Source organism: Puma concolor, chromosome A1, assembly GCF_028749965.1.
Source record: "Puma concolor isolate L17-30 chromosome A1, mPumCon1.1.hap2, whole genome shotgun sequence".
Classification (NCBI taxonomy): domain Eukaryota; kingdom Metazoa; phylum Chordata; class Mammalia; order Carnivora; family Felidae; genus Puma; species Puma concolor.
The window spans coordinates 116,594,411-116,610,157 of NC_141667.1; the positions used below are offsets into that span (position 1 = coordinate 116,594,411).

General features: G+C 37.5%; 1 protein-coding gene across 8 annotated transcripts in view; it reads right to left on the reverse strand.

The window, feature by feature from the left end:
* Positions 1-15,747, reverse strand: part of DDX4 (DEAD-box helicase 4) — an 89,400-nt gene that overhangs the window by 23,984 nt on the left and 49,669 nt on the right. For 6 of the 8 annotated variants that reach the window (XM_086700822.1, XM_086700828.1, XM_086700801.1 and 3 more), the window contains 8 exons: positions 13,962-14,063; positions 12,725-12,805; positions 11,689-11,751; positions 3,873-3,920; positions 3,467-3,514; positions 3,101-3,243; positions 2,287-2,439; positions 869-1,023 (listed from right to left, as the gene is read on the reverse strand). In XM_086700822.1, the coding sequence (XP_086556948.1) occupies positions 869-1,023; positions 2,287-2,439; positions 3,101-3,243; positions 3,467-3,514; positions 3,873-3,920; positions 11,689-11,751; positions 12,725-12,805; positions 13,962-14,063 (793 nt within the window). The remainder of the gene's footprint in view (positions 1-868; positions 1,024-2,286; positions 2,440-3,100; positions 3,244-3,466; positions 3,515-3,872; positions 3,921-11,688; positions 11,752-12,724; positions 12,806-13,961; positions 14,064-15,747) is intronic. The other 2 variants (XM_086700815.1, XM_086700795.1) reach the window with 1 other exon arrangement.

The following is a 15,747-nucleotide window of genomic DNA, read 5'->3' on the forward strand; positions in this document are numbered from 1 at the left end:
TTTGTTCTTGATGCCAAAGTGCCAGTCCCTTTCCTACAAAAATATAGAGTCAGCCCATGTCTGTCCAAATGAACACACTGAATTTCAGAAAAATACAGGTTATGCACATTACCTTGAATTCAAACGGTCATGAAAGCCAAAACAACAGTGTTCATCCATGGTAATGTGTAACAAATGAGTTACTACTCTTTAGGAAGTCTCCTTGAAACAAAAACCAAATTTTTCTTTTTTACCTTCCCTCCCTACCCCCCAAAAATAAATAGAACAAAACCAAAATAAATAGGTAAAACAAAACAAAACAACTTGGGGGCGCCTGGGTAGCCAGTCAATTAAGTGTCCGACTTCAGCTTAGGTCATGATCTCACGGTCCATGGGTTCAAGTCCTACATTGGGCTCTGCACTGACAGCTCAGAGCCTGAAGCCTGCTTCAGATTCTGTCTCCCTCTCTCTCTGCCCCTCCCTGGCTCACACTCTGTATCTCTCTCTGTCTCAAAAAAAAAATTGAAAAAAATTTTTAAATAAACTGGGATTCCATAAAGATTATAAAAAAAAGCACATTTCAATCAAGTAATACTAATTACATGGCTGCACTGAGTTCTTCTGAGAACTCCACTGAGACTTTAAGAAAAATCTCTAAAGAAAACCTTGTTTTGAATGGCATTCCAGGGTCCCTGGGGGGCTCAGTCTCTTCTTGATTTCGGCTCAGGCTGTGATCTCATGGTTGTGAGATCAAGCCCCACACTGGGCTCTGTGCTGAGCATGGAGCCTGCTTCAGATTCTCTCTCTCCCTCTCTCACTGCCCTCCCGCCCTCAAAATAAATAAATACACATTAAAAAAAAAAATGGATGGCATTCCAGATGTACATACCCAAAAGAAAATTTTCGGGCTTCCAAATAGATCTGATTGATCAACTCTCGAGTTGGTGCTACAATAATACACTCTGGTTCCTGCAGATCTTTGAAACGACTGGCTGTTATTCCATCACGCATCATATGTGCCAAAATTGGCAAGAGAAAAGCTGCCTAAAAGTTAAATTACATAGTATACGAATTTATAATACATCATCCTTCTCCCTGTAGAAATAAATCTATTCCTTATTTCCTTACAGTCTCTAGATTCTTCCTCCATCTTGCTGGTAAATTTAAGATGACAGAAGAAAACAGTTTTAGTTCAGTGAGGTTTTATCACCTCAATCTTTATGCTCATATTACACAATATAAAATTTTGGATATTTTTCAGTTTTTTAAAAAGCACACCCATTGATTCTAAATAAATTAACATTAACTTATTTATAGAGGGGAATGTACATATAACTTGATGTAAATCACTGCATTTAGCAATTATTCTAAATCTGTCCTTTTGGAGTAGTGATAAAATTATCACTCCGAAATCATGACAAAAGTGTTACACAGAGCAAAAATTGGGAAATCATTCATTTGGATTACTCACCCTTACTGAAGTTAATGGGGCAAAAGAAATGTTTTGTAATAGTTTTCTCATTAAGATACCAAAATCTACCTCCAAAGTAAGGTTTAAGTAACACATCAGCTGCTATATTATATAACTCACTTATTATCCCCTCAACTCTACTATGGAGGCTGATTAAGGTTAAAACAGCATGAACCAAAATTGCATGATTCAGAAAGCATAGTCTTTAAGACTCATCTCACGGAACCCTATTTAACAGACAGATCCCAGAGGTAAGTCTTAAGACCAGCCCGATCTCATCCGAGTTCTTTTGGATAGCATAACCTGAGGTTATATTTATAACCTCTAGTGCTTTGACCCTCTATCATTTTATTTCAGATATTAACATGTGCCAGAAGGAGTTGAGCACTCTTAAAAAAATGAATTAAACATTCATTTTGCTTCATTCAGAAGTAAAAAACATGAGTATTTATGACAGTTCATTGAAATTATCGATCTACCATTCAACCGAAAAGATTCAAACTACTTGAAAAAAAAATTAGGGGCGCCTGGGTGGCGCAGTCGGTTAAGCGTCTGACTTCAGCCAGGTCACGATCTCGCGGTCCGTGAGTTCGAGCCCCGCGTCAGGCTCTGGGCTGATGGCTCAGAGCCTGGAGCCTGTTTCCGATTCTGTGTCTCCCTCTCTCTCCCCCCTCCCCCGTTCATGCTCTGTCTCTCTCTGTCCCAGAAATAAATAAATAAACGTTGAAAAAAAAAAAATTTAAAAAAAAAGAAAAAAAAAAAAAAAAGAAAAAAAATTAAGTTCAAAAACTATTAATAGTTTGATTATGGAGAATACATGTTAGAAAAGGACTTACAGTCTTTCCAGATCCTGTCTGAGCACATGCCATCAAATCTCGCCCTGCTAGTATAATAGGAATACTGTATTTTTGCACAGGAGTAAGCTTAGTATAACCAGCTTTAGCAATGTTGTTATTCAGTGTCTGACAGAGATTAGCTTCCTCAAAAGTCTAAAAAAAAAAAAAAAAAAAACAAGGCAGGGGAGTGGGGGGGGCAGTGATTAAATTCCATATATCACACGCAGATCATTCCATAAACATATCCCATTTGAGTTATTCTTAAGTTTTGGTTAATTCCATTCTATATACTAAACTTACTTTACCAAGATGCCCCTACTCAAAAGTAATAAACAGAGCCTATATATTATTACTTCATAGAATTAAAGAATATTCCCTATAGATACTAGTTCTAAAAACAGTTTCTCTGATCTCTCAAAACCTGTGAAATACAAATACTCTGATCAGTAATAATGGCTCATTAATCAACAGGGGACTGTAAGCTCCCCTACTCCTTAGAAAATCATTCTCCTAAAACAGACTTTCTCAAATATTTAGGAAGCAGACATCTTGAATCTCTAGAAAAATATCCTTTTTAGATTTAAATGAAGTTCTCATCCTGGTTTGGGAATGTGGAGATGAAATTTAATACTCTTTCAACATAGTTATTAATTCTACTGTACATGGTAGATGTGGTTCTTAATTTCTAACCTAAGCCATTAAGTGCTAAAAATGAGATTTTTATATTCTTTTGTATCAACCTATGGAAATGTACCAACTATTTTAAAAACAAAGTTTGCTACACAGTCAATAAAGATATAATTATCACACTGACCAGAATTGCTGGTGGTGCATCATGTCCAGATACTTCTACAAGAATAGTATCATATTTGTCAAAGTTTATGCCTGTCTGATAATGTGCAAAGATGGAATCCTCATCTTCAGGTGGCGGAGGTGGTATGTAGGTCACCTTTGGTCCTTAGAATTCAAATAAAAGAAAGAGCTTACATCACAAGGACCAGAAGAAAAGTAAGAGGGAAAACAAGAACTGAATATCAAATTTTAAATGCTGTAGAACTTCCCAATGTTTACCATTCAACTTTTCACTTCAAATAAAAAAAAGTCAACTCTGCTTTTAAGTATTTTTCATTTTTATTAAAATACAATAGAAATTCATGGGATCACACAAAAATTAGTATACCTTGAGTATCACCACTTTCTCCTCCTTCAGCTTCTGACTTCCAAGAATCTTAAAGGCAATCACACCAAAACAAGATATAAATGGTTATTTTTTTTTTTTTTAATTTTTTTCTTTTTTTTTTTTTTTTCAACGTTTATTTATTTTTGGGACAGAGAGAGACAGAGTATGAACGGGCGAGGGGCAGAGAGAGAGGGAGACACAGAATCGGAAACAGGCTCCAGGCCCTGAGCCATCAGCCCAGGGCCTGAAGCGGGGCTCGAACTCACGGACCGCGAGATCGTGACCTGGCTGAAGTCGGACGCTTAACCGACTGCGCCACCCAGGCGCCTAAATGGTTATTTTTTAATTGAAGGGTAAAAGAACTTTGACCATAAAAATCAAATACTTTATATAAAGTAAAACTTACTTTTTCCAGAGCCTGTTATTACTTCTTCATTTAAACCTTTGTAACCACCTAATTTAAAAAAATCCATACGGACAATTAGTCAAGATAAAAGGCTGTGCACATCTTTATTTTCATTGCTTGTTTTCAAAGAAAATAAGTTCTAAAAATGGACAGACATCTTTAAAGTCCCTTCACACAAACAAGACAATTTTGATAAATAAAATCCTTAACAATTTTAGGTTTAACAATTAGGTTAACAATTAGGTTAACCTTAACAATTAGGTTTCCTTAATACTCAAAATGCAGCTGATACTGTTATATATTATTAGTTTTTGTTTCAGCTGTTCTGTCCCTTTCCTAATTCCTATACTCCTCAGCAAAGGAATCTATTTTGTAAAATGAACTAAAAGTCCATCTGTATTGGGGTATCCCCACTACCATTCCCAGGTTGTATGATTCAGTAGGACTCAGAATATAGTCATACTCACAATTATGATTTATTACAAAGGACAGAAAGTAACATCAGCAAAGGAAAAAGGTGTATGGGGCAAAATCCAAAGATAACCAGACATAAGCTTCCAAGAGTCTGCTCCCAGTGGTGTCACACAGGACTAATTTCCCTAGCCCCAAGTTGTAACAACACCTTGGAAACACTGCCTACCAGAGAAGCTCATTAGAGACTCAGTACTCACGGTTTTTATTAGGGGCTGATAATGTAGCCACTTTCTGCCTCGCAAATACCAGGCAGAAATTTCAGACTCTCAAAAGAAAAGAAGGTATTGAAACTACATTGTTGGGGCGTCTGGGTGGCTCTGTTGGCTGGGTGGCTCAGTTCATGAGAACTCATGATCTCATGGCTCATGAGTTCAAGCCCGGTGTGGGGCTCCATGCTGACAGCTCAGAGACTGGAGCCTGCCTCAGATTCTGTGTCTCCCTCTCTCTGCCCCTACCCTGTTTGCGCTTTGTCTCTCTCAAAAATAAACATTAAAAAAAAAATCAAAAACCCTACATTGTTGTACAAACAATTCAGGCACAGTGAGCCATTCTTACACTACTCAGGGTGGTGAGAACCCTCCCCAAATCCAATTTCCCGAATACTAGACAAAGAACAACCTTGTAAGCAGGACATTCAAAGAACAACAGTCAGGACTGTTGCGTTAACTCTTTTCCATATAATACCCTATGGTTTTTAGACAATAGTTAACTATTGTGCCACTTTCAGGTATTGTCAGAAAAAAAGAATAAGGACTGCACTAGATTTAAAAATCTAACAAGATACATTTTTACATGTAAGCTAATTTTGTCCTGAATATCCTTGTCCAGACAAGATTTGAGCATTTGTAAATATGGTTTAACTAGCCATTAGTAACCTCTCTCTATAAGGAAGAATCTAAGAATCAAGAGGGTAAAACAGAGGCAGCTCAAAGGAATTGTCTCTTTGAATGCTCTGAGAGTACTAATGATCACTGAGGACTTTTCAGAGAAATAAAACAAGCTTTATTATTTTCCTGGTCAGGAAAGCATTTTAACTTTTATTTTTTTTTTTAAATTTTTTTTTTCAATGTTTATTTATTTTTGGGACAGAGAGAGACAGAGCATGAACGGGGGAGGGTCAGAGAGAGGGGGAGACACAGAATCGGAAACAGGCTCCAGGCTCTGAGCCATCAGCCCAGAGCCTGACGCGGGGCTCGAACTCACAGACTGCGAGATCGTGACCTGGCTGAAGTCGGACGCTTAACCGACTGCGCCACCCAGGCGCCCCGCATTTTAACTTTTATATGACATTTAAATATTTCTAACTCTAAAAAAATTTTTCATAGTACAAAATCATGTATACTCGACACCATTTATCTCTTTTACCAAATCAAATCAAATAACTATCTCATAAGAAAACACAGTTTTGTTTTTTTTTTTATTTATTTTGAGAGAGGGGGCAGCGAGGGCAGGAGTGCTGTCAGGGCAGAGCCCAAACAAGGCTGGAACTCAAAAACCATGAGATAATGACCTGAGCTGAAATCAGGAGTCAGATGTTTAACCAACTAAGCCACCCAGACGCCCCCCAAAACATACTGTCTTAAGAACTTATACATACATATTTCAATCTTCAACATCTGCACAGTATACCATTTTATGGTTATATTATTTAGTAAACCATTATTTATTGATGAATTCTGGTTGACTTTCAGTTTTTACTTATTATAAATGAAGCTTCAGTGAACACCCTTGTGCATACACTGAGCAAATACATCTATGATATATAATCTATGATATATAATTCCTATAATGGAACTGCTATACTGAGGAGTTTTAAGTAACTCCCAAAACAGGCAGAGCAAATGTATATTCCTCAAAGTGTATAAAAGTACTAACAGTTACTTTTAACATCAAAAATTAAATTTGGTTATTATATAATGCCCTTCTTCATCTCTTGTTACAGCCTTTAATTTAAAGTCTAGTTTGTCTGATATAAGTATGGCTACTCCAGCTGAAACAGCTAACAATTATAAATGTCTATGCGCCGAATACCGGAGCCCCCAGATATATAAAACAATTACTCACAAACATAAGCAACCTTATTGATAAGAATGTGGTAATTGCAGGGGACTTTAACACTCCACTTACAGAAATAAATAGATCATCTAGACACAGGATCAATAAAGAAACAAGGGCCCTGAATGATACATTGGATCAGATGGACCTGACAGATATATTTAGAACTCTGCATCCCAAAGCAACAGATATACTTTCTTCTCGAGTGCACATGGAACCTTCTCCAAGATAGATCACATACTGGGTCACAAAACAGCCATTCATAAGTATACAAGAATTGAAATCATTCCATGCACACTTTCAGACCACAGTGCTATGAAGCCTGAAATCAACCACAGGAAAAAATCTGGAAAACCTCCAAAAGCATGGAGGTTAAAGAACACCCTACTCACGAATGAGTGGGTCAACCAGGCAATTAGAGAAGAAATTAAAAAATATATGGAAACAAATGAAAATGAAAATACAACAATCCAAACGCTTTGGGACGCAGCGAAGGCAGTCCTGAGAGGAAAATACATTGCAATCCAGGCCTATCTCAAGAAACAAGAAAAATCCCAAATACAAAATCTAACAGCACACCTAAAGGAAATAGAAGCAGAACAGCAAAGGCAGCCTAAACCCAGCAGAAGAAGAGAAATAATAAAGATCAGAGCAGAAATAAACAATATAGAATCTAAAAAAACTGTAGAGCAGATCAATGAAACCAAGAGTTGGTTTTTTGAAAAAATAAACAAAAGTGATAAACCTCTAGCCAGACTTCCCAAAAACAAAAGGGAGAGGACCCAAATAGATAAAATCATGAATGAAAATGGAATTATTACAACCAATCCCTCAGAGATACAAGCAATTATCAGGGAATACTATGAAAAATTATATGCCAACAAACTGGACAACCTGGAAGAAACTGACAAATTCCTAAACACCCACACGCTTCCAAAACTCAATCAGGAGGAAATAGAAAGCTTGAACAGACCCATAACCAGCGAAGAAATTGAATCAGTCATCAAATATCTCCCAACAAATAAGAGTCCAGGACCAGATGGCTTCCCAGGGGAGTTCTACCAGACGTTTAAAGCAGAGATAATACCTATCCTTCTCAAGCTATTCCAAGAAATAGAAAGGGAAGGAAAACTTCCAGACTCATTCTATGAAGCCAGTATTACTTTGATTCCTAAACCAGAGAGACCCAGTAAAAAAAGAGAACGACAGGCCAATATCCCTGATGAATATGGATGCAAAAATTCTCAGGAAGACACTAGCAAATCGAATTCAACAGCATATAAAAAGAATTATTCACCATGATCAACTGGGATTCATTCCTGGGCTGCAGGGCTGGTTCAACATTCGCAAATCGATCAACGTGATACATCACATTAATAAAAGAAAAGATAAGAACCATAAGATCCTGTCAATCGAAGCAGAAAAAGCATTTGACAAAATTCAGCATCCTTTCTTAATAAAAACCCTCGAGAAAGTCGGGATAGAAGGAACATACTTAAAGATCATAAAAGCCATTTATGAAAAGCCCACAGCTAACATCATCCTCAACGGGGAAAAACTGAGAGCTTTTTCCCTGAGATCAGAAACACAAAAGGGATATACACTCTCACCGCTGTTGTTTAACATAGTGCTGGAAGTTCTAGCATCAGCAATCAGACAACAAAGGCATCAAAATTGGCAAAGATGAAGTTAAGCTTTCACTTTTTGCAGATGACGTGATATTATACATGGAAAATCCGACAGACTCCACTAAAAGTCTGCTACAACTGATACATGAATTCAACAAAGTTGCAGGATACAAAATCAATGTACAGAAATCAGTTGCATTCTTATACACTAATAATGAAGCAACAGAAAGACAAATAAAGAAGCTGATCCCATTCACAATTGCACCAAGAAGCATAAAATACCTAGGGATAAACCTAACCAAAGATGTACAAGATCTGTATGCTGAAAACTATAGAAAGCTTATGAAGGAAATTGAAGAAGATATAAAGAAATGGAAAAACATTTCGTGCTCATGGGTTGGAAGAATAAATATTGTCAAAATGTCAATACTACCCAAAGCTATCTACACATTCAATGCAATCCCAATCAAAATTGCACCAGCATTCTTCCCAAAGCTATAACAAGCAATCCTAAAATTCATATGGAACCACAAAAGGCCCCAAATAGCCAAAGTAATTTTGAAGAAGAAGACCAAAGCAGGAGGCATCACAATCCCAGACTTTAGCCTCTACTACAAAGCTGTCATCAAGACAGCATGGTATTGGCACAAAAACAGACACATAGACCAATGGAATAGAATAGAAACCCCAGAACTAGACCCACAAACGTATGGCCAACTCATCTTTGACAAAGCAGGAAAGAACATCCAATGGAAAAAAGACAGTCTCTTTAACAAATGGTGCTGGGAGAACTGGACAGCAACATGCAGAAGGTTGAAACTAGACCACTTTCTCACAGCATTCACAAAAATAAACTCAAAATGGATAAAGGACCTGAATGTGAGACAGGAAACCACCAAAACCCTAGAGGAGAAAGCAGGAAAAGACCTCTCTGACCTCAGCCGTAGCAATCTCTTACTCGATACATCCCCAAAGGCAAGGGAATTAAAAGCAAAAGTGAATTACTGGGACCTTATGAAGATAAAAAGCTTCTGCACAGCAAAGGAAACAACCAACAAAACTAAAAGGCAACCAACGGAATGGGAAAAGATATTTGCAAATGACCTATCGGACAAAGGGCTAGTATCCAAAATCTATAAAGAGCTCACCAAACTCCACACCCGAAAAACAAATAACCCAGTGAAGAAATGGGCAGAAAACATGAAAAGACACTTCTCTAAAGAAGACATCCGGATGGCCAACAGGCACATGAAAAGATGTTCAACGTCGCTCCTCATCAGGGAAATACAAATCAAAACCACACTCAGATATCACCTCACGCCAGTCAGAGTGGCCAAAATGAACAAATCAGGAGACTATAGATGCTGGAGAGGATGTGGAGAAACGGGAACCCTCTTGCACTGTTGGTGGGAATGCAAATTGGTGCAGCCGCTCTGGAAAGCAGTGTGGAGGTTCCTCAGAAAATTAAAAATAGACCTACCCTATGACCCAGCAATAGCACTGCTAGGAATTACCCAAGAGATACAGGAGTACTGATGCATAGGGGTACTTGTACCCCAATGTTTATAGCAGCACTCTCAACAATAGCCAAATTATGGAAAGAGCCTAAATGTCCATCAACTGATGAATGGATACAGAAATTGTGGTTTATATACACAAAGGAATACTACTTGGCAATGAGAAATAATGAAATATGGCCTTTTGTAGCAACGTGGATGCAACTGGAGAGTGTGATGCTAAGTGAAATAAGCCATACAGAGAAAGACAGATACCATATGGTTTCACTCTTATGTGGATCCTGAGAAACTTAACAGAAACCTATGGGGAAGGGAAGGAAAAAAAAAAAAAAAAAAGAGGTTAGAGTGGGAGAGAGCCAAAACATAAGAGACTGTTAAAAACTGAGAACAAACTGAGGGTTGATGGGGGGTGGGAGGGAGGGGAGGGTGCGTGATGGGTATTGAGGAGGGCACCTTTTGGGATGAGCACTGGGTGTTGTATGGAAACCAATTTGACAATAAATTTCATATATTAAAAAAAAAAAAATTGCACCAGCATTCTTCTCGAAGCTAGAACAAGCAATCCTAAAATTCATATGGAACCACAAAAGGCCCCGAATAGCCAAAGTAATTTTGAAGAAGAAGACCAAAGCAGGAGGCATCACAATCCCAGACTTTAGCCTCTACTACAAAGCTGTAATCATCAAGACAGCATGGTATTGGCACAAAAACAGACACATAGACCAATGATTGAATACAGACCCCATAACTGGACCCACAAATGTATGGCCAACTAACCTTTGACAAAGCAGGAAAAAAGACAGTCTCTTTAACAAATGGTGCTGGGAGAACTGGACAGCAACATGCAGAAGATTGAAACTAGATCACTTTCTCACACCATTCACAAAAACAAATTCAAAATGGATAAAGGACCTGAATGTGAGACAGGAAACCATCAAAACCCTAGAGAAGAAAGCAGTAAAAAAACCTCTCTGACCTCAGCCCTAGCAATTTCTTACTTGACACATCCCCAAAGGCAAGGGAATTAAAAGCAAAAATGAATTACTGGGACCTTATGAAGATAAAAAGCTTCTGCACAGCAAAGGAAACAACCAACAAAACTAAAAGGCAACCAACAGAATGGGAAAAGATATTTGCAAATGACATATCGGACAAAGGGCTAGTATCCAAAATCTATAAAGAGCTCACCAAACTCCACACCCAAAAACAAATAATCCAGTGAAGAAAAGGGCAGAAAACATGAATAGACACTTCTCTCAAGAAGACATCCAGATGGCCAACAGGCACATGAAAAGATGCTCAACATCGCTCATCAGGGAAATACAAATCAAAACCACACTCAGATATCACCTCCGCCAGTCAGAGTGGCCAAAATGAACAAATCAGGAGACTATACATGCTGGAGAGGATATGGAGAAACAGGAACCCTCTTGCACTGTTGGTGGGAATGAAAACTGGTGCAGCCACTCTGGAAAACAGGGTGGAGGTTCCTCAAAAAATTAAAAATAGACCTACCCTATGACCCAGCAATAGTACTGCTAGGAATTTACCCAAGGGACACAGGAGTACTGATGCATAGGGGCACTTGTACCCCAATGTTTATAGCAGCACTCTCAACAATAGCCAAATTATGGAAAGAGCCTAAATGTCCATCAACTGATGAATGGATAAAGAAATTGTGGTTTATATACACAATGGAGTACTACGTGGCAACGAGAAAGAATGAAATATGGCCCTTTGTAGCAATGTGGATGGAACTGGAGAGTGTCATGCTAAGTGAAATAAGCCATACAGAGAAAGACCAATACCATATGTTTTCACTCTTATGTGGATCCTGAGAAACTTAATAGAAACCCATGGGGGAGGGGAAGGAAAAAAAAAAAAAGAGGTAGAGTGGGAGAGAGCCAAAGCATAAGAGACTGTTAAAAACTGAGAACAAACTGAGGGTTGATGGGGGGTGGGAGGGAGGGGAGGGTGGGTGATGGGTATTGAGGAGGGCACCTTTTGGGATGAGCACTGGGTGTTTTATGGAAACCAATTTGGCAATAAATTTCATATATTGGAAAAAAATTAGATTAAAAAAAATTAAATTTGGATTACAATAATGTTAACCCCTTGTAGGTAAACCAAGTAAAAACTCACCTCGTCCACTTCCACTGCCACTTCTGCTTTGGTAAGTGTCACCATTACCTGTAAGGAATTGTTCTGCAGATTACTTAGACATATAGCTATTTCTATTCAAATACTGAGTACTGAGGATACCTGGTCCCTTTGTCCATCCATCTCTTAATTCTACATTTAATTTAAATCTTTTCCTCATGTGAACACTTTAAAGCCTTCATTTTTTTTTAGAGAGTTTTAAGTTCACAGAAAAATTGAGAGAAAGGAACAGAGATTTCTCTGATACCTCCCTCCTGCCCTCACATTTTAACAGCCTCCCCCATTATCAACATTAGAAGTTTATCATATTAAAAGTTTACAGTAGGGCTCACGTTCGGTGTTATACATTCTATGGGTTTGAAAAAACATAAAATGACTTGTATCCACCATTGATGTATCATACAAAGTATTTTCACTGTTCTAAAAATCCTTCATACTATTCTTTCCTGCCCCCAACCCCTGGCAACCACTATTCTTTTTACCCTTCTCCAAAGTTGTTCCTTTTCCAGAGTGTCTTAAAGTTGGAAAGTATTTAGTAAGTAGCCTTTTCAGATTGGCTTCTTTCACTTAGTAACATGCATTTAGGGTTTCTACAGGTTTTTTCATAGTTTGATGGCTCATTTCCTTTTAGTACTGAATAACAGTCTATGGTTTGGATGTACCAGTATATACACATTTGCACATTTTTATCAACAATTGTGTTGCTGTGTTTTTTCATTTTCTCCTCAAATCACCTAAAGAGTTCTTTCTTTGAAACCACTGCAAACTTCATTTTCCTTCCTCCAATTCAAGCTATATTTACACATCAAATTAACTGGTAAGTAAGAGAAAAGAAATAATTCACAGTGCACAAGTTTTATAAGGAAGGCAAAACTGCCCATGTATAAAAAGCAGATCTAAAAATCATAGAAAATTATGAGCTAACCAAGTATACTTAAATACATCTATTAGTTTACTAATTGTAGAGCTAAAAACATATATGAATGTTTAACATTCAATAAGAAATTCTATTTCTCACCTGCACCACTTAAAGTTGGTCTTCTAGAACCAAAAAGGCCACCAGCACGCTGCATCCCCTCATCTTGCTCATATTCACTATCTGTATTTGTACATAATGAGATTATATTACTTTTAAGAGGTTTTAAAATGATAAAGAAAATCTAAAAGAGTGACAAGAAAATCAAGTGATAGTGCCAGAAGTTAAAGATATGAGGCAAAATAGTTTAAATTGTAAAGCAATCACAATGAGCATTTTTCTAAGAATCACACAAAGGATTTCTCCATAAATTATTTCTTTGAATTACAAACGACTTCCTCAAAACTTTTATTAAAATTATTTTTTTAAAAAGTTAGGGCCAGTACTATGTTAAAATATCATATAAACAAAAGTTAAATAACCTCCAAAAAACAGCACTGCTACTGCCCCAGAAACTTCACATTGCATAGCCTTTTTGCTTATTCTCCAGAACAGTACCCGCTTGCTCCCACTGTTGCTAAATCAAACCTTACAAGTCCTGAACAACCCCTAGACCCTTACACTTTTTTAAAAGTGACAATTCACTAATCTCCTATACATCTATTAAATTATTACAGATTTAGTTTTGACTTCCAAAACCACGCATCTTTCCTCCTCCATTAAGAGACACACGCAATCCAGCAGTGACTTCTGAAGTCAATACCCCTAGCTCTAAGAAACGATGGCTGAAGTTGTTAGAAAGCCAAATTGGTAAAAGAGGGTATAAAGGAGGGTACAGTCTTAGAGAAGGCTACCTATTTCTAAGGTTGGCTTTTATGATGAAGGCTTTAAAACAGTAATATTAGGCACTTGGGTGGCTCAGCTGGCTGAGCACCCTACTCTTGGTTTTGGCTCAGGTCATGATCTCACAGTTTGTGAGTTTGAGCCCTGCATTGGGCTCTGTGTGGACAGAGCAGAGTCCACTTGGAATTCTTTCTTCACCCCCACCCCTTTCCCGCTCTCTCCCTCTCTCAAAATAAATAAATAAACTCTAAAAAAAAAAAAAAAAGTAAGATTAAAGAGCTGAGTCACACAAACTTCTATAAAGACTCATCTATTCCAACAGGTATGCAATTAAATATGTGTCTAAAAATGTCATATATAATGTAAGCAATTATATACCAGCTACAGTGTAAGCTCTTCTCATATAATCCTCTCAACAAGCTTAACTGATAGGTTTTATTTTTTTATCATTTCCTTCTTAACAGATAAAGCACACCATTTGCAATTCACTACTAACTTGAACTTCCTAGACCAAATCCTCCACGGCGACCTCGGAAACCACCTCTTCCACCTCTTCTGGATGACCCTGAAGCTTCTGAATCATTTCCATCTTGATAGCCTATAATATGAAAACACACACAAGAACAACACAAAATAACAACAAAGAAATCTTGGAGAAATGGTGTCCAAATTTATTTTAAGCCTTGCATAATTCAGTAACTTTACATATTTTAAGGCATTAATAGTTACTAAAAAGAAATGCCATATTTGACCTATAAATGTTCAACTTTGGGGCACCTGGGTGGCTCAGTTGGTTGAACATCCGACTTTGGCTTAGGTCATGATCTCGCAATCTGTGAGTTCGAGCCCCGTGTCCGGCTCTGTGCTGACAGCTCGGAGCCTGGAGCCTGCTTCAGATTCTGTGTCTCCCTCTTTCTCTCCCCCTTCCCCCACTCATGCTCTGTCCCTGAATCTGTCTGTCTCTCTCTGTTAAAAATAAACATTAAATGTTCAACTTCACTACCATAAACAGATATAGCTACAATTTAAAAAAAGAAAAAACCCACTGCTTTCTGAGAATCAAAACGAAAAATAACCAGAGGTAGTTAGTTGCCTGGCTCAGTCAGTAGAGCTTGTGACTCTATTCCAGAGTCTTGAGTTCAAGCCCCACATCGAGATGAAGAGTTTATTTGAAAAAAAAAATTTTTTTGACGAAAAAACTGTCACTTGCAAAACACTAAAAATTACCACAAATGTATCATTAACAACATTTCTACAATGCACAGAAGCATTAGATAAATCTAGGCTTACATTTGTTCTTTACAGAAAACAGTAAAACATCTTACTCAAAGCAGAGACATATAGACATATATAAAGCCTGATTTCCTACTATACACTTTAAATTCAATTAAATACCAAAAATCAGTATAAATATTTCAAGTAACATATGATCCCACCTAAGGCAGAACGAGGTCAATTCAAAACCAAAACGTCAACTGGACAGAAAATAAAGTGAGATTCAGTTTATGAACTTGCCACTATTTACAAACAAACTTCTCAATAAAGGTAAAAATTCTACCTGTATTTCTTGATACTGAATTATATGTGTTTTTAAAGCCTATTTATAAAATAGGGCAGACTTAATTCAAGGTAGATTCATGGTGATACATCTACAACCTCAAACTTAGATTCCTCAATCTAGCAACAATCTCTTTATCAATACTTATATCCACCTTTTCTAAATAATTTATTTGTGCCTCTTTATCTTTGAATAAACCTTGTTAGAGTTTATCTCTTCTCAAGAAACAGTTTATTTTTTTGACCCACTTCTTTTTAAGGTATGTTACTTCGGTGTGAGCACATGAATAATAAAATGAAAACCTATAGACCTACTAGCCAGCTTAAAACTAAAAACATTCCCAGGGCACCAGGGTAGCTCAGCTGGTCCGGCCCAGTCCAGCTTCAGCTCAGGTCATGCTAAGTTCATGGGTTCAAGGCCCAAGTCGGGGTGTGTGCTGACAAGCGTGGAACCTGCTTCAGATCTGTCTCCCTCTCTCTCTGCCCCTCTCCAGCTTATGCTGTCTCTCAAAAATAAATATAGTAAAAAAAAAAAAAAAACTAGCTAAAAATATTCCCAAGACCTAGGGAGACCATTTATAGTCTTTCACCCTATGTTTCCCCCTTCCTCAACCAATATCCTGAATTGTTTCTCATTTCCTTGCTCCTATTTTAATTTTACCAACTATGTGCATATCTTTATGCAACATATTGTTCAGTTTGTGTTTGAGCTTTATATAATGGAA